This window comes from Carassius auratus, unplaced genomic scaffold (genome assembly GCF_003368295.1).
Source record: "Carassius auratus strain Wakin unplaced genomic scaffold, ASM336829v1 scaf_tig00216558, whole genome shotgun sequence".
Taxonomy (NCBI): Eukaryota; Metazoa; Chordata; class Actinopteri; order Cypriniformes; family Cyprinidae; genus Carassius; species Carassius auratus.
Window position 1 is genome coordinate 1128507 of NW_020528631.1, and position 25547 is coordinate 1154053.

The window sequence follows — 25547 nt, forward strand, 5'->3', positions numbered from 1 at the left end:
ACAGCGAGAGACTATTCAGTGCAGCATCTCATGTTCTTAATGAGAAGAGGAACCGTCTTTCTTGTCAAAAAGCTGAGCAACTTTTGTTCTTAAAGAGAAACCTGACACGTTTCCTTAAATAAACAGCAGTCAAATTGTCTGTTTATATAGTTACATTAATTTGCTTAGCTCTGCACAACTGTGTTTTCTAAGGCTACATAGGCTTAAATGTTGTTTATAGTTTGAGTTTGGATTAAGTTCTATTGCTGTTTTTGCACTGTTGTTTTGCATTGTTTTGCACAGAAATTTAAAATGCAAGTAAATAATTGTTTACATGCAGCAACAGAAAAGAGGCCCACTGCCATTCTGTGATTTTTTTTTTTTTTTTTTTTTGTGTGTGTGTGCAGTTATTCAGATAATTGTGGATTGTTTTTTCCACCACAAATGTTAAACTATTTTATTCAATGGAAGAAAACTTGAAGACAATATTATTTATTTATTGTTAAAAATATTTTAGGTTTTGTTATGTAACTGTAAGTGTTAATAAAAGTTTGATTATTCTATTGGTTTGTGATTTTTTTTCATTTCAGATCCAAAGAAGCCATTTTCGGCTTCAGTTTCGGTTTTCGGCCAAGTGCATCCTAAATTTTCGGTTTCGGTTTCGGCCCAGAATTTTCATTTCGGTGCATCACTAGTCGCAGCGTAATGCACATTGTGTTTTGTTTGCCACACATAAACTGGAGGTGACGTTCAATGCCAGAGGGACCCAATGGCACGCTGTCAATAGAGTGAGTAATGTGTTGTGTTTATTATAAATCGCAACGATTATAGGATGCATTATAAACAAATTAATTACAATTACTGCATTATATTTCAGACCGTGCAGACTGGTGGCTTATCGTGTGGTAAACAGTAAACAATGAGTGAAGTTCATGCGCAAGAGATCACTTCTGGCGCTTTCCACGCTTGCGCAGACTAAGCCAGAGCCCGCGCCCACATCACACAACAAGAAGCATGCGCGTCCACAGATCAGTTGGACGTGGTTGTGTACAAGAGGTAAAAACTATATAAATACTGTTTGTTTTCTTAAACCGCTCGTTTCGTGTCTTAGGTCATCAATGTGTACTTATGATGGGGAATTCTTAATTTGGACTCCTCTGTGCATGCTCTTTGAGGTGGTGACCATAGACCTCCATTATATGAGTCACAGACAGGAACGGTTTGACCTAAAAATATCAAAATGGAAAGTACTGCAGAAACAAAGAAACCTAAATCTTGGATGCCCTTGAGGTAAGCTAAAACATACCAAAATTTTATTTCAAAGTGAACTATCCCTTTAAGACTAACATAGATGCTAACACCCCCAAAAAATTACATTGATTTCATGGGGACTTTAAGAAAAAAGAAAGAAAGGGAACTCAATCCAAAGAACCAAGAACAAAGACTAGAAAATAAAGAGAGAGAAAAAAAAAACTGCTTCAGAGAGCCTACGGTGTGGCTCTGGAGAGGTTCTGTGATGCTCCGGTGAGGGTGGCCGTCTGTTACATTTGATCTGTGCTGTGGTTTCGGAGAGCCCTCAATTTGAAAAGTGTTTGATCAGAGGACAAGGCTACACAGTGGGACAGGTTATTATCCAGTGTTTGTCTGTCCTGTCCTATCCCATTAAATCGGCATGAGCTCAGCATCAGTATGCACACACAGCAAGCATGAGGATGCGGTGTCTCTTGAGGCTGTGTGAACTGGTATATTACACAGCTCGAAAGGGCAAATGGGGTTAAACCACCTTTGGGGAGCTGTTAAGTAAAATGCCTGTCTGATTTAAGGCTAACAAAGTATTTTCTCCTGAGACTTCAGGTGATGCTTGCCTTTACCTTTCAGAGTAAACATTAAATACACCACTAACAAACAAATCATCGAACCCTGTCGCATCCCCACAAATGACCTATAACTAAACGCTGTGCGATGAGAAACACTCCCACTCCACCTCTTCTGTGAATGAAAGTTAACTCCTTTTTCTGTCCTCAATTTTTCTACGTCTCAATCGCTCTTTCAGTTCCCTGAAGTAAACTAAATTATTGAGAGCACAAAAACGGCTTGGCTAATGGAAGCTAAATAAACAACTCATCAACCCAGACCTGACTGCTCACAACTCTCTATTTGGAAGGGTTCAACTATACACACAGCTGTCAATTTTTTTGTGCATATTTTGCTATCTGCAGACTCCATCTCACATTTACTGAATGTGATTTACTGAATTACTAAAACGTTGAGACATGAAGACATACACAGGCCAATGGCCGAACAATTGTAATGTTAGATCATTCACTGTCTTTCGTGAAGAATGTCTCTTTACAGTAATCAAGTTTATTCTAAAAAATAGAAAAATAATAAAAAAACAGCAACAAACCTTCTGGCCTCTTTGGTATGTTGTATATCCAAGTACAATTGATTAAAGAAAAAGGAACACATGTAAGATGGTTACTTGGTTCTATCAGTTGTAGACTGTCAAATTTAAGAAAGGGCTGGGTTTAGGCAGACTTAATGATTAAAGAAGTCCAATATATGAAATTATTTTTATTAATTATTATATTAAAGCAAATTAGACGTAAAACATAAGCATGGACAAAACATTCACAATGAGATCAGTAACATGCATTTAAAAAAAAAAACAAAAAAAAAAAAAAAACTACATTTTAATTTCATACCCACTTTAAAATGTTTTTTTATTTATTTTTTAAACAATGAATGGACCAAAAGTAACAAAAGATCATGATGCACAATGCTGGATTGTGGACAGTAACATCAATGGAACATTATGTGCTCTCTAATGTAGTAACAGTCAGTTATTTCAGCTTTTGGCTCCAAAATCTGCGGAAATGCAAGAGATTCACAGGAACCCCACCCAAGAAAAAACAACATTTCAGGGAAAAGGGACTACGAAAGAATCAGTCAGGAGACTACTCAGATAGACTGTTAGGAAGCAGGAAAACTCATTCTGTGTTGGGGAGTATTCTAGGAAGCTTTAGATAAGTCACTGAGACAAGAGTTTGTGTTTTACATTCAGCAGGGCAATAGAAGACATAGCCAATACAGAATGCTATATAAAGGGAAGAGAGATGAGAGAGAAAACTTCTAGTTTAATCAATTTGTGCATCAAGCCTTTGAGGTCACACATATGGCTTCTCAAGAGGGGAGCACAGCTGGGGCCCAGGTGTGTGTGTGTGTGTGGTAATACTAATGCACAGTGATGGGGATTTCCTGATAAAACAGCTCCACTGGGACGCTGACAGATACGAAGAGAAAGAAAATACTGGACAAATGATGCTGATTCCTGGCTTAAAGGTTTTTAGAATTAAATCGGCACAGTTGCTTACTATGGAATCAGCCATTTCTTCTGATTTTTCAGTGTGTAGTGCTTCGCACTTACACATACAAATGTCATTTCTCTCAACCCTCGAGGAAGTCTCTGCTAGAGCTGACAGGGCAGTACGGTTATGTCTCTGAGCTACATGAACTCCCCACCTGAAGCCATAATTTCCCATCATTCAGGGTTTAGCTTTTCCTCTGCTGATCACACAGTGGGTCTCTTCTGAGAATGTAAAGAACGATCTGGGTACTGCTTTCTAGTATGTCTGCCATGTGCTTTTGTTCTCTCTGACACCCACACCACCACAACCAGGCCTGAAATAGAACTGGGCCTCAGCCGGAGCCCTGCAAGCTAACCGTGAGTGTTCAGTAGATAGGAAAAGAAAGACATTAAGACAGAACTAATGAGTGAATTGGCTCATTAGGAACAAACTGGCTCCAAATGGCAAACGTCAGCAGAACACGGTCTGTGAAGGAAGAGGGGGTTGAGAAAGCTCCAAATGGTGACTAAGTGGTCACATTTGTCTATCCTGGTTCGACATGTCCTGCTGGTGCAACAATTTTGGTATTAGTTTTGCTGGTGCCCCACTTTTTTTTTATATTATGTGCTGCTATTTTTAATGAAAATCAAATCAGAAATGCCACAACCAAACTGAACCACACAGCATGGACCGATCATCTGCACTGCCCATATGGTCTGTGCAGAACAGGAAAACATGCAGCACAGACAAATTTGACCAGCGATGGTCCTGCTCTGGGAATCAGTTAGAAACATGGCTCAAGGATGAATTAGAGCACAATAAATGGACCCTGTATAAATTAAGTGTAGGTTAACTTTTTGCACATTTAAGCTTCTGTTAAAATTGGTAAAAAAAAAAAATGTTTATTTGGCCGTCTCACCTTCTTTCTGTCTCTCATGGAGCTCCTCCCTCTCACCATGATCTTGCAGCCAGTCTCTGCCTCCAGTTGCTTTGCTGTGAGTCCACGAGGACCAAGAATTCTCCCTACAAAATTATACTGAAAAAAAAAAAGAGAGAGAGATTAGAATGTATTCAGAAAAGTGTCTTTTATAGAAAATAAGATGTGTACATTCACAAAAATGCTGCTAAAGTCAATAAGAAGTGGGTCACACTTAAAATTAAAGTTCATTTTAAATAAAATGTTACCATTTAAATCACCTTGTTTCAAAATTATATCATTTTAATTGGAACATAAAGGAGTCAATCAGTTAAACCACAACTGTTCCATACAATGAAAGTAAATTGTGACTAAAGCAGTCATTCTGTATATCTCCTTTTGTGAAGAGAGAACAACAGTGGCAATTCTTATTCACTAGGCTGCATTTGCTGAGTGTGTATTTTGGCTCTGCAGCAGTCATGCACGCACACAAACACACACACTAAATAGCCTAAGCTGTGACAAAATCGAGAAGAACAGAAAGCTCACAAGAGAGAGTGTGTACATAGTGTAATGACAAAAAAAAAAAGAAAATTCAAATAGCTCCACTGTAAAATCCTCAGAATCCTTTGCCTCCACATGGTAATTGTTTATTTTAAGCAGTAAACACACAAAAAACCTTTCTCTCTCCCACACTAATAATTTAATTAGCTCCAGTGAAGCCTCTGACAAACAAACGTCAAATCCAATTCGTTTAAATTAAATTTGAAAAAAATAAATCAACAACTGACATAAAAACCTCAACTGACCGGGCGGCTAATCACTCTTCCAGCTCTGGCCACCGTTTAGAAGCTACAGCAACAGTGAATCAGGAAGGTGGATAGAAATAGGAGCTCAAAAACTTTGTCAAGCTCATGTTTACCAAACAGAATGGTAAGCAGTGCTGCAAATCCTCTTTCTTGCTTATCCTCCTTCCTGCTCTTCATTTTTTTTAATGTCCTTTATAATTTTTTCCGTCAACCATCAGTAGTGACTCCTGCATTTTTTTCAGGATTCAAAAATCTAAATTAATGGCAGTCATTACTCATAAGACTTTGCAGTGGGCAATAAGATCATCAGAAAGGAACTCAAAAGACTGACTCACGCTTAGTCAAACCCAAGGAACAGACGGCATTGTCCTGTCTGGATAAATAGAAAAACAATGCCGTTTCTCTCTAATAGCTTATCGTTTCAACAAAACAATAAGACACAGTGTAATCCGACAGCTCTGACTGTGTAGGTGGATCAGAACTGCTGGAGTTCAAAACACATTCCAAATGCTCTCGTGAGATGCAGAACAGGGCACGTGTGTAAAACAGTGCACTGAAGTAGCAGTGCTGCATGCCACATGTCTCATCATCATCATAAGACAGTCAGTGACAATGCCTTGAACATGTGCACTGACTGTCCCTCTGATCACCATCTGTAAAGACATACATATACTGAAAAAAAACAGACGGTGATAGAACAGCAGTGCCATTGTGATCAATTATCATCAGAACTTCCATCACTCCATCTCTTCCACAGGAGCGCACCTGCATGATCTGTCTCTCCATGCAGTGCGTATGTTGATGATGATGATTGGACATGGCAGAGAGCAGCGGCCTGGTGCAGTGGGGCAAATTGCACACTTTGAATACTGGAACCAGACAGTAATTACAGCCTGGAGGAGAAGCCACTATTTTACTTCCTGTAGAGGGAGGAAGGGAGGCACGAAGGGAATGATAGAGGAGAAACAGAGAGAAGTACTAGCGTTTTTAGACGACAGCATGAGAGAATGTTTTGACTGTGTGGTAGCACTTGTGTTTGTGCGAGAGTCTGTGAGGAGCAGAGATCAACCGCAAAAAGCCTGGAAAATTCCACCCAATCGCCATACAAACATCAGCCACTAAAAAAAACCAGGGCTCCGGGGGTGTAAGGCACACAGCTCATTTAGTGATTTCACCAACAAGGAAAATCTAATAAAATCTAGACAAACCAGACAGACAGAAAACACATCTTGACTGCTGCAGTTATTTATACAATTTAAACTAAATGTTTCTCACAGCATCCCGCTCGCAAATATAGGATCACTCAATTCAAACAAATGATTTTTATTTTAGACAGACGGGGGGGAAGAAATTCACTAGCGCTGTAACCCACAAAATCTGCACAGTGAGTTCACGCGTCACATCGCATGTTTCCAGTGTAGACAGCTTTTTTCAGCATAATGGGAGCGATGTAGTTCTGTTTTGTCATTGTAGTCGGACTGTAGTTTTTCTAAACTTTTTGTAGTGAGGATACTACACAACTTGGGATGCACATTTCTGTTAAAGGGGGGGGGGGGTGAAATGCTTGTTTTCACTCAATATCCTGTTAATCTTGAGTACCTATAGAGTAGTACTGCATCCTTCATAACTCCGAAAAGTCTTTAGTTTTATTATATTCCTAAGAGAAAGATAGTCTGTACCGATTTATCCTGGAAAAACATGACCGGAGGCATGGTGTGTGGGCGGAGCTAAAGAATCACGAGCGCGAGTAGGCTTTTGCGTTGAGAGCGTTTGGAAGCTATGACATTACCGTGAGGAAAAAAACATCCAAAACAAACCAAGGCTAGTCAGATTCAGCCGTATATTTATGATCCAGAATCATATCCAGAGGCTGAAATTTAACAAGAGCAGCATCAGCAAACAACGTCTCTATGTGGTATGTACTGAAACTGTATATATTTGCTTAGCGGTTTTGGAAAATGACCAAGTTCCACTTTATGTTTATTTTATTTAATTTTTTAGCTGTACATGTGGAAAGTGCAGTTTGATGACAACATCGCATGTTGTTTACTTGATGTGCTTACGCGCCGATAGCTAAGTTAACAACACAGAGATATTTGAAGCAGTTTTACTCACCGCATGTGGTTCCAACACACGATCGTGACCCTTTTTCGTTGGGACTGCATTATCCTTAAGAAATAAACGATGTGCAAATCTGTCGTCAAACTGGGCCTTGTTTGTAAAACAAGCATCTTCGAAATGCAGGGAACAAACACAAATACTTGCACAACTCTGTTGATGCTCTGTAAATATAAACTCCATCCACTGGTCCCTTAATGCTGTTTTTTTTGGTAATCTGTGCAGGGTTGTCTTGCCCTGGCAACCAAAAACACACTCCTTTTGTGACATTTCGCGACGCTCTCGCTCTGATCAGTGAATCGCTCTGATCAGTGAAATGTCAGTGCTGCTCAGCCTCGCTATACGGGAGCGCACGCTCTTCCGGCAGACATGCCCTTAGGACCCATATAAGGAATTTCCGCTCCATCTAATGTCACACAGAGCCATACTCTGAAAAAAAAAACTTTCCGAAACTTGTGACAAACCGGAAGAGGTATTTTTGGAACAAAAATACTCCTTCAAATGTACAACTTAATTTTTGAAACTTTGTCCATGTTTAGCATGGGAATCCAACTCTTTTTTTTTTAACAGTGTAAAAAACTCAGTATGCATGAAATAGCATTTCACCCCCCCTTTAATTTTCCTGACCGACAACCACTGCTCGCTAACTGAACACTGACTGATAAGATTAGAATAATAAATTAGTATTAAATAAAAACAGAATGCATGAGGTTTATTTTTGTGTGCAAAGAGCAACATACAGAACAAAAGTGCAACAACCGATCCTGGATTCAGACATCAAGTTATCACACAAGTGATTATGAGAACAGAGAAAAACAGAACAACATTTCACAAATAAAAATAAATAGGCCTCCACTAAATATTTCTCACTTAATTCAATTAAGGTGACAAAACAAAAACACACTGAATAGGGCAGTCTGTTTTTTTTTCTCTATCAGACATTAAAATAATAGTAAGCCTACCAAAGTGTGTTCTTTATTTTTTTTTAAAGTAACTTGGGCGTGCTGTGTGGATACTCGGGAGCAGATCTCTCCATGGGACTGTTTCCTAATGCCACTCCTGCTGAATTTCTGACCATTAACGGCTGCTCCCGCAATGTGTGTCTGCTTCCACAAACACTCTTCTACTGTATATCATTTTCTCACATCAGTAAGCCGCTAACAATTTGCGGGGTACTGAAATCTCTATAGAATGAGTGCTTGTGGTTCACGGTCACTTTTGAATTCACAATCACCCGTACTCTGTGTAAAGGAACCATATCATAAATTTGCCAGTGAGCTCAGGATCTGGTGAACAGCATCCTTCAGCATGGTATGTCAGTCCTTTCTCCTTACCCGTGATCAGTCAAGCTCGTGTTCGATGCAGGGTTGCAAAGTCCACGTTTTTTTTTTTCTCCACAGAATTTGGCTACTTTTAAACTGTTACATTGGTTTGATTTTTCACTGTGGGTTAACAAATATGTATAGAACTTTTCCTTCATCACGCAGCAAAATAAATAAATATTAATAATAATAAAAAAATTATTAGTATTAATAGGTCAAAATGTTTATTTTGTTAACAGTTATACAGTCAATATGAGCATCCCTATATACCAGAGACCATATAATACCCAAGACATGTCACTCGTATAGTTTTGAATGGGGGAAAATGCAACACTCAATATGGCCGCTCAATAGCAGGAAGCCTTGCTATCTGAATGAAAGAGCCAATCGCTTAATGCTAAAGTTAACGTGTTGCTGCAGCTGCCGTTAGAAGCGCCCCAGATTCTATAGAAACAGTCAGCACTCTGAGATGTGCTATTAGGACTGCGCATGCACACTGGCTGATCTAGCCTGAGAAATTTAATAACTACATTTATGACATAGCTGTTGTCATTTCTTTGGTTATTTCAAATTTTACAATTAATCCTAAGCTTATTGAACAGTTTTGGAGAATTTGAGGTTTCCCCATTCAAAGAGATAGGACCTACATTTGGATGCCCATGAGGCATTTCAAAGATGGCCGCCGAGTCACCTGACTTTTCTTAGACTTTAGCCGCGTTTCCACAGCTGGAACTTTACCCAGGAACTAGGGACTTTGATCTGGTACTCTGTGTTTCTCCACCACAGGAACCAGGATCTAATAAAGTGCAGGGGGAAAAAAAACCCTCAGAAAGTCCCTGCTGGTGAGGTAGTACTTTTTCAAAGGTCTGGAACTTTCAGGGGAGGGACTCGGGTGCTAAACATGCTTATTGGTTGAGTTCATGCAGCATTGTGATTTCTACCACCATTTATTTAGACAATATTCAAAATATCACTGTTATTGTGTCATGAAATTTAGTTTTAAAAGTATTTCAGGTGAGAATGTAGTCGTTTAAAAGTGAAATTTTTGGTTTATTTATAAAGACAGCACCTATTTAAAAATGTGTTTTGCCGAACTTGAAGACGATCAGTGATCACGTTACTGACGAGAGCAGCATCGCCTCAGCTAGTCCTTCTGACATTTGCCGCTGGCTCTAATGTCTTCTTAGTAGTTAAGCATAAAATATAATTCATTTTGGGTAAATCTAACAGGTATTTTTTGTCTTTATTCAATTTATCTATGTGTTAAAATAAAAAGAGACAATTAATATAACTTTCGTTTCTTTGTAATGTAGGCTATATAAATAACGTTACACATTTCCCTGAACTAAGTAAATTTCTGCGGGAATTTCATGGGAGTTTACACTCAGGTTGAACTGGCATAGTCCGAAACACCAAGGGTGCAAGTCTGAAATTTGCATACTTTGTATTGAGAAACGCATGCAGACCTATGTCACCAGACTATGATTAATCTTCACAGTACTTTAGACCGCGGTGGAAATGCAGAAAGCAACCGGTCTGGGGGGAAAATAGTTCCTGGGGAGAAACTCTCCTGGTACAATTGTTCATTAAATACTACTACCCTACCAAGGTTCTAAAAGCCACTATTATTACTACTATTATTATTATAGACAAATCTATTAATATTAGCATTTATTAATTTTTACTACTACAACTACTAATAGTAATATTATTACTATTAATAAATTAATAAAACTTTGTGATTATTTATAATACCCACCATCATATCTATATTATAACACAACTAGCCAAAAGAATAGTATTAGAATAATAAATATAATAATAATTATTATTAATTCCGTTTTTACCCTAGTAGAGGGGTAAAGACAGAAACCATGTTCTTCAGATGCCATTCCATTACGTCACCATGAACCTTAGTAATATTCCTGCATTACTGAAAAATCTATATGCTGAGCACGGGAGTGTGTGTGTGTGAGGGGGTCGGTGTTAAGCTGTAGGGATGTATAACAGAACAGCCTAAATGTGAGGGTAAGTGGAGAGTTGAGTAGTTCAGAGACGTAGCTGGGGGACCTGACAGAGACAAACGAGCAGCAATGCTAACATTATACCTCCTACCCACCCGCTCCCTCCTCTCTCCTTCTGCCTTGCTATCCTCCATCACAATAGCCACTTTTCCACTGTCGGGCCAGTGCGAGCCAGTGCTTTAAATGGGCCAAGTGGAGCGAATACCCTCAGACCTGTAGCACCAAGGCCAAAATATTGCTGCGTTTCCACCATCGGACCAGAAGCTCCGCTGTGCTTCACTAAAACTTGACCTTTACACGCCTCTAAGGAAAAATGTCATGCAAGCCCATCATTAAACAAACAGAGAAGTTATCAGAAAACTAGGCCTGGGCGAAAAATCGATTTAATGAATTAATTCAAATTTTTTGTTACAGGCGATTTAAAAAATAAGTAAATCGAGTTTTTGTGTAATGGTGCATTTTTGGCTCCCCAGAGCTTCCGTAGCGTTAGTTTCACATGGCAGTAAGGCAAGCGACAACAACAACATCATAGCACACACGAAACAGCAAGCGACAACATGGCTACCGGTGAGAGTTGGAAGTTTGTTCCCAAGAAAGGAATAAAATCATCTGTTGTTTGGAGCTGGTATGGGTTTGCTGCGACAGACGTGGAGCAAGAGACCCCACGCTGCAACATTTGCCTAAAGCCCATCGCAGTCAAAGGCAGCAGCACCACAAACCTATTCCAACACCTGAAACAGAGACATCCAGCCGAATATGAAAATGGGGGTTACATTTGTCTTGCTTTTGATTAGGGCTGCTCCGATCACGATCAGTGGTAAATTCCCTCAGGTGCGTGATTTCACATCGAACAGCTGTTACTACACGGAGCCATTGTTAACTGAGAAGATGCGCAAATCCACTTCATTTTCAGCGTTTATTTGCACATCTTCTTAGTTAACAATGGCTCTGTGTAGTAACAGCTGCTCTATTGTGAAATCACGCACCTGATGGAATTTACCGCTGATTAGAGAACCGGCTTTACTGACGAGATGTGCATTAACGATCGGCCGATCGTGATCGGAGCAGCCCTACTTTTGATTAAATAAAAGCAAAATTTGCTTTAAGTTGTCTGCTGTTTTTACTTATTGCTTTCCTTAAGTAGGGGGGGGGGGGGGGGGGGGGAATTGGCAAAAAATCGGAAATCGAATAATAAAAAAAAAAATCTCAGATTTTCTCCATATTGCCCAGCCCTACAGAAAAATAAAAAGAAATAAGTCACTGGAACCAGCGCGATCAAAAAACAAACAAGATATATATCCAATATTTAAATTCAAAAGCATCAGTGTTTTATATTATATAATAAGTGAAACATTTATCATTAATTTAGTGTTTTAACAAAGTGTTATGAACATAACCTGCTTAATTCAATCGAGTCTTTCAGTTTATTTGTAGTCCCAGTATTATCACGGTATTAAAATTTAGTTTCAAAAAGGGGTCATAATACAGTATAACAGGATAAATAACCTTTTTAAAAACAAAAATAACTGAACATTTAAACACAAAGCAATATAGAAAAATAAACAGTTAAATTTTACACAAATCAATGTTCAAATGAACTAGTAAGACCAATAGGTATCACGTTACAATAAGACCTCATTAGTTAACCATTAACATTCACAATGAGCAATAGCAACATTTGCAACAGAAGTTATTAATCTTTGTTAAAAAAAAAAAAGTTCGCGTTCTTAGTTCATGATATCTCATTAAATAACAGTTGCAACTTTTGATTTTAAGAATGTGTTATTTAATGCGCGTCTCTCACGTGTTCCCCCATGTGCTCCTCATGCATGCTTGTTTACATCAGTAGCCTATATACATCAAATTTAGAAAGAATTACCATTTTTATAAAAGCTCCCGAACAGAAAACATTTTTATGACACAGGCTACACTGAGCTTAACTCTTTAAGACAAGACTTACAAAAGATACAATGTTACTAAATAAATACACGATTGTGATGAAGAAATCAGATGTCAGCTACTTATTCTCTAAGTGGTCACATTTAACATGTACACTATGGTAACGTTAATGCCTAGCTTGCCATAGTCTTTTGCATCGCAAAATATTTCTGCCTTGTATGGCGATAATCCACATCGGATCAAGATTCAAACACTCACTGCTTACTGAAAGTGAGTTTTGAGCTCAAGTTATTTTCAAACGTTTTTAATGCTGGTGTTATGATGTAAATTACACTGGGACCTTCTAACTTGGTACACTGCAAAAATATTTTTTTTTAAATTGAAAAACAGGGACCAACAATGTAACTAATGGGGCTTTTCCACTGCATGGTAAGGCACAGTACAGTTCACTTTTGGGTGGGTTTTCCACTGGGTAAAGTACATGGTACTTTTTTCAGTACCACCTCAGTTGAGGTTCCAAGTTAATCGTTCAGCTACCAAAATGTGTTGTGTAAACTCTACTGATCATTGATTTGCAGGAGAGAATCAGCAATACCTGCGCAAATGAACTTGCAAAATGTGACAAACCCGCTAGATTTAAATCAGCACAGCCAGTGAAGGAGCAAATGCAACCGTTTCAAACAAGGGCACCTTTTTTTTCGTTGTCTGTTAAGGAAGTACAGACAATACTCTTGTTGATAGCAGAGGATCAGACGCAGCGAAAGCTTGATGGGGTGACGCAGAATGAAAGTTTTTCAGGAGTCGCGGCAGTAGAGGCGGCACAACTATAATGACATGAGAATAATCCCACCAACTCTAAAGCGGTTCTAAACTACAATGGAAACGCAGACCAAGGCATGCTGAGCAGAGTCGTACCACGCAGTGGAAAAGCACCATTAAGTTAGTTTAGTGGAACTCAAATCAGCCCTATTTGTTTACATACTGTTATCAGCTGAAGGCAGATGGAAAAAAGTGAGGAAAGTACAGTACTGCATTAAACGCTTTACTAGTCGAGGTTTCATTCAGTTTTGGACAACACAAACAAAACAGAAGAGAGGGCTCATGTGGAGAGAAGAGGAAGAGTGCTGAAAACAGCTAATCCAGTGAGCTGGAAAAAGAATAGGAAAAAAAAAAACGGAGGTAATTCATCCAACTGCGGCCTCCCAGGACACAGTCTTCACACACACACACACACACACACACACAGAAATAACAATCTGCTCGCCACAGTGTAAGCACATCTGTCACCGGAGTTGTGAAGAAAAGTGTCAGAGAACAGTCTTCTCTCTCACCACAACACTTCTGTATTCTGCTCGGTCCTCTATTTTTCAGCTGGTTCTGTAAACAGGTGTCAGCACACAGCATCACCTCTGCCTCACCTCCCTCTTCCTTTGCAGCTTTACACATCCTCTATTCAGCACTTCGTTTCTTACCTTAGTCATCCCTGTATACACCCTCACTCTCTCTATGCCCCATATTTGCATTTTTTCACTCTCTGCATCACATTTAGTTCAATCCTCCAGAGAGAAGAAAAACATTACAATCCATGATCATTCTGCTGCTGTCTCTGCATGGTTTTCTGTATAATTTCATCATAAACAATTCAATCAAAAGTTTCAGCATATCGTTTGATTAATCTGTATACCATATATCTAAAGAGAAACAGAGATAGAGAAATTGAGTGTGAGTGGGAGAGAGAGAGAGCGCGAGAGGGGAGATAACCTATCGGATGCCCTTGCTAATTAAACTGGTTTTATGAATGTGGTGGGGGCAGACTTCAGGAACAGTTTCATCTACACGGGCAGCTGAGTCAGGTTGAGAATAGAATCTGGTTTAAGTTTAGAAACAGTTTTATTTTTAATTAATGTATAAAATGCCAAAACCACTAGATTTATGACCGTTAACGGTTCTTGGGTGTCTCCATTCTTCTATTGATGCAAATGGAACAATCAATTAAAACACTTTGAAAGGGTTACCTGTATTGCAACTGAATTTATCAGCACCAAAGTAAAATTGTTTTAGCCAAGTAGTGAATTTACAGTTAGAGTTAGAGTTGAATGTGATAATAGAAAAAGTATTGGGTGCCACATAAGAATATAAAGACTATAAATAGACAACATATCTTTCTACTGAGCTGTCCCTGCTGGCTACCCACAATAAACAAATGACTTATGAGCCAGTTCTTTTTCAGGACTTGTTTACAAAATCATAAGTAAAGGCTGGAACACACAAGACTCAGAAGTATAAAGAGTAGGCAATATACATGCAAGTGAATACAGAGGAAAAACTGAGTGTCACACACTAAATGAATAAGGATTGCACACTACCACTTTGAAGATGTTCCAAACACAAGAAACTCAAGCAGAAACATTTTTTTAGTTACTAGGAGATGCATGACACATCTAATAATGTGTGTTTTAAAACCAGCTCAAAATATAAAATGTGCTTGATATCCTCTGACTGGATATGACCACTGTCTGGAGAAAAAAAAAAAAAGTGTCCGTTCCCATCATACACTAGACAGTTGTCTATGAAATCTGTACAACATCCATGGTTCAATATTTGCTTCTTAGTTGGTTTACTTTTTCTATTCAGTTTTGCGTTTAAATAAGTTCTGTGCATTTTATTCATCTCTGAATTGGCTCTGTGTGTGTGTTCGTGAATCTAAGTCCCATCAGTGAAATGTTTGAACCATAGAATGAAGCAGAAAATATATTCTACACCTAAAATATATTATAGTCTATAATTTTACACAAATTATAAATACAGATGGCTTTAAGAACACAAACTATATATTGCCGCAATGTTTATTGTCTGTGTGTGTCATCATTCAAAACATTTCCATTTCTTATTCAGTTAGATCCATAGCTGGATGCCTTTGACAATATAAGAGATCTTCTGGAACTTAGGTTTTATTACTTCTGTGATCCATATGTGGAAGTAATAGAACTAGAGGAAAATATTTATAACTAATACTATTTCTGCCAGTCACAATAATATCAGCACTTGGGATTGTTTAATCATTTGATCATATTATTGCAGTGTGACAGATCAAGGGTTTTCGCAAAGATTTCTGATGAGGCCAACAAACAAATGTGCACATGCGCGAACACACACATACAAAAAAAAAAAAAACAAACACTCAAGACAGTTTCAAATTATATAATCCAAACCGAATAATACAAGTCGCATAACAGCAATCCATCAGTCCAAAACTTATAGCCGGTAAATTATTCTCCACTCTTCTATATCCCTCTCTCTCTGTGTGTGTGTGTGTGTGTGTGTGTGTGTGTGCGCGTGTATGTGCAATAATTTGGAGGGCAGAAAATCCAATCTGAAACATTATGACATGACTCCTTTGAGAGCAAAGTAATTACTCTCTCTAAAGAGAATGAGAGATGGATGGATGAGAGAAAGAGAGCTAGAGAGGCAGCCTGTTATCCCTAATATAAATCTTTTTTTTCATCTAGTTACCTCTCTTTCTCTCTTGTTTAATCTCCTCTAAATACCAGGAGCAAAATCAATCTCTGTAAGCTCCCAGCATTTAGTCCTGACACACAATAACACAATATAAGCAAACAAAAGCCACATGAGCGCAGTGGTGGTGCTGTAAACAGGTGGTTTAACAGATGACTAGTGTTACTAAAAGCTACAGTTCAATTTACATTTAATCAGACGCTTTTATCCAAAGCAACTTACAAATGAGCAAAAGCATAAACGATTTATCATTTGAGAGCAAGTAATATTAACAGTACTGCAATACTGGAAATCAAGAGCAAAAATGTAATTGTGGAAAAGTACTTTTTTTTTTTTTTTACCTGAATGCTAAACAACGCAAATAATTCACATATAACAAGACATCCAGACAAGAAACAACATATTACAATGAAGAGGTGATTGGTACAGCTAATATTAAAGGGGGGGGGGTGAAATGCTATTTCATGCATACTGAGTTTTTTACACTGTTAAAGAGTTGGATTCCCATGCTAAACATGGACAAAGTTTCAAAAATTGAGTTGTACGTTTGAAGGAGTATTTTTGTTCCCAAAATACTCCTTCCAGTTTGTCACAAGTTTCGGAAAGTTTTTTTCGAGTATGGCTCTGTGTGACGTTAGATGGAGCGGAATTTCCTTATATGGGTCCTAAGGGCACGTCTTCCGGAAGAGCGCGCGCTCCCGTATAGCAGAGCACTGAGAGCAGAGACATTCACTGATCAGAGCGATTCACTGAGCAGAGTGAGAGCGTCGCGAAAAGTCACAAAAGGAGTGTGTTTTCAAGACAACCCTGCACAGATTACCAAAAAAAAAACAGCATTAAGGGACCAGTGGATGGAGTTTATTTTTACAGAGCATCAACAGAGTTGTGCAAGTGTTTGTGTTTGTTCCCTGCATTTCGAAGATGCTTGTTTTACAAACAAGGCCCAGTTTGACGACGGATTTGCACATCGTTTATTTCTTAAGGATAATGCAGTCCCAACGAAAAAGGGTCACGATCGTGTGATAGAACCACAGGCGGTGAGTAAAACTGCTTAAAATATCTCTGCCTCCTTGTTAGTGCATCCGCCTCCCATGCCGGAGACCCGGGTTCGAGCCCCGCTCAGAGCGAGTCGTTGCTGCTGCTGCTGCTCTCGTTCAGTTTCAGCCTCGGGATCTGATTCTGGATCATAAATAAACGGCTGAATCTGACTGTTAGCCATGGTTTGTTTTGGATGATGGTTCTTCCCTCACGGTAATGTCACAGCTTCCACATGCTCTCAACGCAAAAGCCTACTGGCGCTCGTGATTCTTTAGCTCCGCCCACACGTCACGCCTCCAGCAGGTCGTGTTTTTCCGGGAAAAATCGGTACAGACTATCTTTCTCTTATGAATATAATAAAACTAAAGACTTTTTGGAGTTATGAAGGATGCAGTGCTACTCTATAGGTACTCAAGATTAACAGGATATTGAGTGAAAACGAGCATTTCACCCCCCCCCCCCCCCCTTAAGAGAAAACGCCTTTTCTTATGGATATGGACATGCATCACTTTGCTTTGACTGTCAGCCCTGCCCTCTTTCTCTATGAGGCAAATGTAATTTGTGTCTGAATTAACACAATCATGCTAAACAGGGCAGAGGACATAGTGAGGATGTAATCTCTCCCCCCCTCTCTCAGTCAGCCCACTGCACTGGACAAACACACTTTCATATGCATCCCTGAAGATGTTGTTGGCTTCTAGTCCACCTGCCAAGCCTGTCTGCGGAGGCCCCCAATTACAGTCTCAGAAATTCATCAGCCACACACACACAGTGGCTTAGTTTCAAAACCTAGCAAGCTGCCTACATAGACGGTACTTTTGTGCAACACAGGCATGTTGGAACACACTTATGTTCAAATTTGCCATCTTGGTGCTAGAGACAGCAACACATTGGTAGGCTGAATACTAATGATTCTTTCTGTAGCTTGTTTTAGCTTCATTAAATCTCTACCATTAGGTTTGAAACCGAGACTTTGAGGCCTAAACTGCAACTGCATCATGGTGTTTTTCCATCAAATCCAGAACATTCTGCAGGATAACTTACTTTTAAAATGTTTCGAATGAACTACAATACTGTAATTTTTAAACTACACTTTTGAGAGCATGCAAAAAAAAAGAGAAACATCTGCATGTAAAAATGGCAATTAAGAAAAAACATCAGGGAAATGAAAAGGCACGCATCTACAGAAAACGAGGGATCCATGTGTGCATGCGGGCCCCCTCTGATGAATCGGTGAGCTTTTCAGAAATGGCTAGATGTCATTTGAGAGGCTCGATTGGAGTCCTTTGACTTCAAAAGCCCCAGGAATATCCTGCAAATTAAAACTGGGGGCTTCAATCCGATCTTCAAGTTATCAAACCCCAATATTGCCTCCCCAATGGGTCCACTGGCATTCTCTCTCATATCCAATCAAATTCCCAGCGTTAGACAGGAGACTCCACCTTTCTCAGCTGAAAGATTACTATTTATAGCTTGCTTAATTGGGCTGATTGCAAACAAACAGTTTGCTTGTGTTAAGTGAGCCAGAATCCAGAGGTGACCACTTCTTAAAGGTGCCACATAATACATTGATACAATATTTTAAATTGTTCTCTGATGTCCCCAGAGTGTGTATGCAAAGTTCTCTCAAAATACCCCAGAGATATTTTTTTATAGCTTCTTGAAATTGCCACGTTTAGGGTATGAGCCAAAATGCTTTATTTGTGTGTAGGGCTGCACGATATTAGGAAAAAATTACATTGCGATATTTTATTTTTCTGAAATATATATTGAGATATGAAAACTAATTTTTTTTTCTTACAAACAAAAACGGGGTGAGCACACTTACATTCTCTTTTTAAATGATTTAAACATCGACACCATCGTGTCAATTGATTATTATGCGTGAGGGAGAGAGAGCAAGACAGCGTTTGTGTTGTTTGAAGACATTTAGCGTGCGGCCGGGGCTCTCTCTCTCGCGGGCACGCGCAGACTCTTTCTCTCATGCCGGTGACAGGTGCAATTTGAAAATCAATAATTATTATTATTTTTTTTAAATTACATTTATATCTGAATATATGTCAACCTATAGACTTTCAAACATCTAAGTGTCATGAATTAATATGAATCTGTGTACAAAATGACATATAAAAATTTTCCTATTGTATTTTGCCTGAAAACGCTTCCAGCACGCTTGCGTGTCTCGTGAAAAATAGGCGTCGGTTTTATTTCTAGCATGCACACGTTTTCCGCTCGGCCCGAGCCGCGTGTCTCACACAGGCAGTCTACAAGCTCTAACCTGTTAACATGGGAGCCGAATTAAAAACAGACACGCCACGCAGCTGAGACGCTTGCGCCACACATCTAGTGTGTCGCCGGCTGCGCGCTCGCGCTCTCTCTCTCTCTGGCCCATACAGTTAATGAATAACGGATCAACTATGACAGCCTACATCGCACATCCTGCGATGTGACTATCGTGGATTCGTACATCGCAATATCGATGCTTAAACGACACATCTTGCAGCCCTATTTGTGTGTATGTCCCCTTTAAATGAAAATGAGCTGGTGCTCCCGCCTCCCTTCCAGTGTTGACAAGTCTGCGGTTTTCCCTTGGAATTAGGCTACTTTAACACTCCGCGGGAGGGTTTTGTTGCGAACCTGAGAACCCAGCACCCTTCTCCGAGAGTTCAAGAGCTTATGCTTGCGGCATACCGGTGTTACAGTGACCGTGTTACTGACCTCACACATTGCTTCCAATGCAATTTAACTACCACATTCCTATTCACGATCATTCTAGTAGCATGTGAATACAGCATTAGTGAAAACTGGCATTTACAATGTTAGCTTTAGCAACATTATTGGAAAACAAAAGATGCGCAATGCTAACTTTTTCTGGAGCCTTAACATTTGCGCACAAAGCATTGGTATTGATCCCGCTTTCAGAAGCAATATTTGTACAACTCCAGCCCTGAACTGACCCTCATCTGTGAGGCAGTTGTCCGATGTAAAATGATAGCACTAAAAAAAAAAAAAAAATTCTGGGACATTTCCTTCAAAAATAAAATGTAACAACCATGTCCTTAGCAGTCTATGGAGACTGTTTACAAATGGTATGTTATTTTGTGCATCCCAACACACAACACTTTTTATGGGTCTTTGGCACTGACATTGTTTCTCCAGCTGCTACAGCAAGACAACAGTAATGGCGGACCGCTGCTTCTCACTCAGGGCTGTGTTTATGTTAATAGGGCAGAGAGCATCACAAATGGAAAGGACTTTCACCAACTGTGTCATCTTAATCTGGAATTACTTGTGAGGAGAAGGTTTATGATTTTTTGGGAATGAGAGTGGATTTTATAGGTTGGTTGTTTTCACACACTGCGGCCACACAACTGTGTTCAATCACCTTATGAAAGTGGCCTTTAAAACTCAAAGAGAAGATCAGACGTTTCAACTGCACACATACAGCCTGAATAATACGGTTATGCACCCACGAGAGATAATTTAGCTGGAAAGGAACTGGCTGGATCACAGCACAAACAAATATGTGCTTATGCAGATGTGTCTGCATGTACTTGTACAGATGTTTGTATGGCATGTGAACAAAATTACAATATGCAACCAGCTAAATAAATCTGATTTATACACCCCTATGGCAACAGACATAAACCACAGACATCTTCTCAGTGTGCGGCCAACACACACACATGCCACAACATTACAGCAGAAAGCAGGTCGTAGAAGACAGATGATGTAACAGGATTTTTTTTCCAAGAAGAAAGGGAGATAAACGTCTCACTGAAACTCAGGACTAGAGGAAAGACAAAGATAGAGTGGTGGGGCGGTAAGGAAAACTGTCACTTCTAGACCTGGTCTGTCAGCCATCTTTTCTTTTCCTTTTTTTTTTCTTACCAGTCAGTCTATTCCACCTGAAAAGCTCAGGAGAGAAAGACTGTTACTGTATATAGACAGTTTTATATACAAGGCAGCTACTGGAGTGCGTTCAAAAATGTTCTGAAGGTTCTGGTTCCTGTTCATTGTTTGACTTATTTATAATCTTTTCCTTAATACCTATGTCATTTCTCTTCCAATGTCCTTTCCATTGTTAATTTTATTCCCCTTGTAATTTTTTCTATGTATGGACAGTCGTAAAAATCATGTTTTTTTTTTATACAAAATGTAAAAACACTGAAAACAGTCTCACACACAGAAGACTAGGACTAGGTCAGTTTATTTTAAAAGCAGGGTCTGTTTTCCATTTATTCTCAAAGCAATAGCGCGTGATTGGATGTTTAGTCTGGAATGAGGGGTCTGACCTTGGTGGATGAGCCTACATGCAGTTCTTCCTGAAAGCTTTTGCCTTCTCACTCGACACTTTAAACGAGACCTCTCTCCACCATTAGACTTCCCTTTAAAATAACATTTTACAGTATAAGATCTAGAATTGCGCATTGAGCTCAAAATGTAAAGCAAGCTCTCTTTGTTCCTGGAACTGTAACTAGATCAGGTGTCAAACCACTGTGTTTAATATACAGCAAGTTTATGTTATGAAACACCATAAAATAACTTCCAGCTGACTGAAAGGCATCATTACTTAAATATCAAAACCTTCAGATCACGAATCATGAACACTTTATTCTCAGTCAAGATGCTGATTGGATGACTGAGCCAAGTCACCTGCCTGATAGAGCAAATCAGAGAGACTGCGAAATAAATGCAAGCGTTTCCCTGCTCAGAAACGGCTGCAATTATTCTTCCTTTCCTTGCCTGTTTAGAACATTAGGGTGGAAACATCTGTGTGTTGTGAAACAGTGACTCATGCTAACCACCAGGGGGAAGAATAATGAGGCAAGACTTTCAGGGAACACCGTGAGAGAGAAACAGATTTGAGGGGTCAGCTGGGGATTCTATGTACACTGGTCTGTGTGTTTACACGCGTGTCCTCCTCGTTCTTTTTTTTCGAACACACAGCCAGTCACTCTATTTTTTCCATAGCATTACAGAGCTGTGGTGTTCATTCTATACTGGTCAGCCATGTTTTCCATTAGATGTTCTAGCTATTCTGAGACAGACGTCACATGAACACACACTTAAACATCTATATACATTAACTAAAAGAATGCGAGAGAATTTGCCCTCAGCTTTGCCATCACAGGAATAAACTACATTTTACAAAATATTAAAATAGAAAAACTATAATGTTTCAGTTTTACTGTATTTTTGATCAAATAAATGCAGTCTTGGTAAGCATAAAACACCTAAACTTCAAAATTCCCCTGATCAAATTTGCATCATTCCTTACAGTACCCTCTTATCTATAGTAAAATTACCTTAAAGTTCAGCTTTCCAGGTCAAACAGAGGTGAATCTATTTCTCAAGCACAGCATCAATCATTATAGGAAGTGCTTAAAAGCAAATGCCAATTTAAAAAAAGAAACATTCTGCAAAAGATAAGCAAAGCCGTAGCCTTAATCGTAATTAACTCCGCTTCAGACTCAAAGAAAACTGGGGTTACAGTGTGTGTGTGTGTGTGTGTGTGTGTGTGTGTGTGTGTGTGTGGTGGTCCGCTGAGACAGGTGGGTTGGCCTTTATCAGGGCCGTAAGAGGGAAAACGCATTTCATGCTCTGCTGACCCCCTTTTTCTCTTTCCTCCCCTCTCCCTTGTCCATGAAGCAGAAGAATTAGGCAGCAAAATTGCTCCCTGTGTGACATGGGCCACCAGTGTGTGTGTGAATCTGTCTGGGAATATGAGAGAAATGTCAAACATGATCATCTAAACGTCAAGCTACATCTTGTGTGCACAGGTGGAAACAGTTGTCTTCAACATAGAACAAACTCCAAAAAGATCCCACTCTACTACTTGAACATGGCCTGTGGCATTTTGACACCATTCCAAGCTCCCTGCAGGGGACTGATAAAAACTACTACTGCTGAACTAGCTTATGGCAGAGAGTCGTTATTTACACCCAAACATGTTTCCCTCTGCTAGAGAACCTTTGAGTAAACCTTCTCACCTCTAGATTCAGACACTATAATCGCCAATCATCTGTCACTACAGTAACAGTCAATCGCTGTGCTTGATTCTAAAAAGATCAGCAGCATCATAAAACAGAAAAATGTAGAAAGTGCAGGTCTGAAACTTACATCTGGATACTCTTTGACAGGTACAAAGAGTTTCTCCTGCAGATGTATGATGGGTCCCACTGGCTCTGGTAACTCCAGGGGGTGTTTGTCCACCAGACCGTTCACTGTGTCGTTATACATGTCTTTCCTCACTCTGTTTATCTCTGCAGGTAGAAAAAAAAAAAAAAAAAAAGACAAACAGATCAGAAACGGATGAGTGAGAGGAAAAATACAAAAAAGACAAAAAGACGTGAAATGCAACATTCCAGGGCACCTCCCCCTAAATTCCGTTGCTATTATCAAGAGAAAAGAACAAACAGTCGTTATGAAGTTTCATTGCGAGAGGAACTCACATGCACCCAGTGAGATCATTTAAACGGAATTTTTCATAGCTGGCAGCTCCAGATGAGGTTAAACTGTTGCTGCCAAAACATGATTAAGCTCAGGATGTCCATTCCAGTCACGCTTACACACACAAAGCCTACCCTCATGATCATTCCCTCCCTCACACACAGTGTCTTATATGCTTTAAAACCTAGTGACCTAAATGAGCTGATCGTTAAGAGTTTGAAACGACCAGATGGCGCAGCTATCACAGACCTGTTGTGGAATATAGAGATGCATTAGACACTGAGAACTATCTACAATAAAGGTGGTAACACACCAGATGAGAAGCGCAGCATCTACAACTATTCGTAAAGTACAACACGACGTAGCTGGGCACTGCAGACAGACGCCGCCGGTGTGCGTACATTCATAGGAAACAATGTGTTTTTAAGAAGTCTCATCAAGAATACCTTTGATCTAAAACAACAAATCATTCATATACATTTTTCTATTTGATTATATTTTAAAATGTAATTTATGAAGTTCAAAACAATGAACAGAGACAAAAAAAAAAATTATTGTAACAATTTTCTTCATTTTTGTCTGCATGTATTGCACTCGGTTCTGCATTACTAAACATTAATCTGCACTGACACGTCACCTGTCTCAGAGCAGGATCAAGAAATTAACTGCTTACACACTAGAGGAAACTGACGTGAGCGTTTGACAACTACCAAAAGTGTAAGATCCAGGTCAGTCTGAAATCAAGTGGGAATAGAGCAAATTGGATTTCCTAACAAACAACCGGACCAATCTCTCTAAATATCTCATTGGCTGCTGGATACCCATCTAAGCGTAATTTTTGGCCATATGGAATATCACTTTTAAATACCCTTGCAGTTTCCAGCTACACAGCAGTCCATTTAGAAGACAATGGAATCACAGCATTCTCTGAAGTGTAAACTAATGTGTGGTATCTTGAAGTTGACTGAAGAACAGACTTGAGGAGGCCTACATCACTGATATTAAGTGTGTGGGTGTTTCATGGGGCCCCAGAATCCTGGGAGGGGTTGAAGTGTGATGCAAAACCCAGATCAGAACAACAGCAGCAGCTTATGGCCTACGTAAGGCTGGAAACCTTGCAACACATTTTCTTACACATGCAATGAGCCCCAGAAGTGATGACATAGCTGCTGCAAGTATATTAGCCACATTTACAGAAACTCAGTCCATCTTCTCTATTGACCTGAGTGCAACCTCATATTCCTCCACCCTTATCTTTTTCATTCCTCCATCTCAGCCTGCATCTCTCCCTCCACACTACAGCAGGAAGGATTTTTCCTCTGGCTCGCTGGAGTAAAAGTACCCCGTGTCTGCATGTTTAATATTCTTTGACTGCAAGTGAGCAGTTTACAGTAAAAGGAGGAATTAAATATATATATATCCTCGACTCATCCAGAAATGGCTCATGAAAGAATGCATTCATTTAAATCTTCTGCCAGGCTCACACAGTATACATTCCTCACCATGTGCCCTTTCAATCCACATCATAATTTTTGTAATATATAAAAAAAAAAAAAAAAAAAAAACACTGAGCTTCTGAACAGTAGTGTAAGGAGGGAAACGCAGGGTGATAGGGCTGTGGGATTTGGGGAAAATATCTAATTGCGATTTCTTTGACAGATATTGCGATTGTGATTTGATTTCCAATTTTAATTTTGCAAAGTCAAGCTTCAGCTTAATATTGACAATAGTGTGTAGCACAGTATAGGTATCATTACCCTGCTTAAAAATTACTTTTATGTAGTGCGTTTTGGGCATTATTCCCATAGAAATGAATGTTGTTCTATTGTTTCCCATCTGACAGATTATATCCAACCAATAGAATCCATCAAATACCAGTAGACACCATAATAGTAGGGCTGTAGTCAACCAAAGAAATGCTTAGTCGACCAAAGTCCTGTCCTGCGCAACGATCAGTCAATCGTTCCTAGGTCTATAGTGACCGTCAAAATCGTGAACCTGACCAAACCTAACTAACTCCACGTCTGGCCACTGACCGGATCCCTTCAGTAATTCCACCGAGAGCATGTTGACAGTGTTGTCCATTACCACTGATACCCTTTTTTTCTGGTGGAATGTGGTAAATT

General features: G+C 39.4%; 1 protein-coding gene across 4 annotated transcripts in view; it reads right to left on the reverse strand.

The window, feature by feature from the left end:
* Positions 1-25547, reverse strand: part of LOC113098438 (protein quaking-A) — a 68719-nt gene that overhangs the window by 29873 nt on the left and 13299 nt on the right. For all 4 annotated transcript variants that reach the window (XM_026263511.1, XM_026263510.1, XM_026263513.1 and 1 more), the window contains exons 2-3: positions 23092-23234; positions 4246-4362 (exon numbers count right to left, since the gene is read on the reverse strand). In XM_026263511.1, the coding sequence (XP_026119296.1) occupies positions 4246-4362; positions 23092-23234 (260 nt within the window). The remainder of the gene's footprint in view (positions 1-4245; positions 4363-23091; positions 23235-25547) is intronic.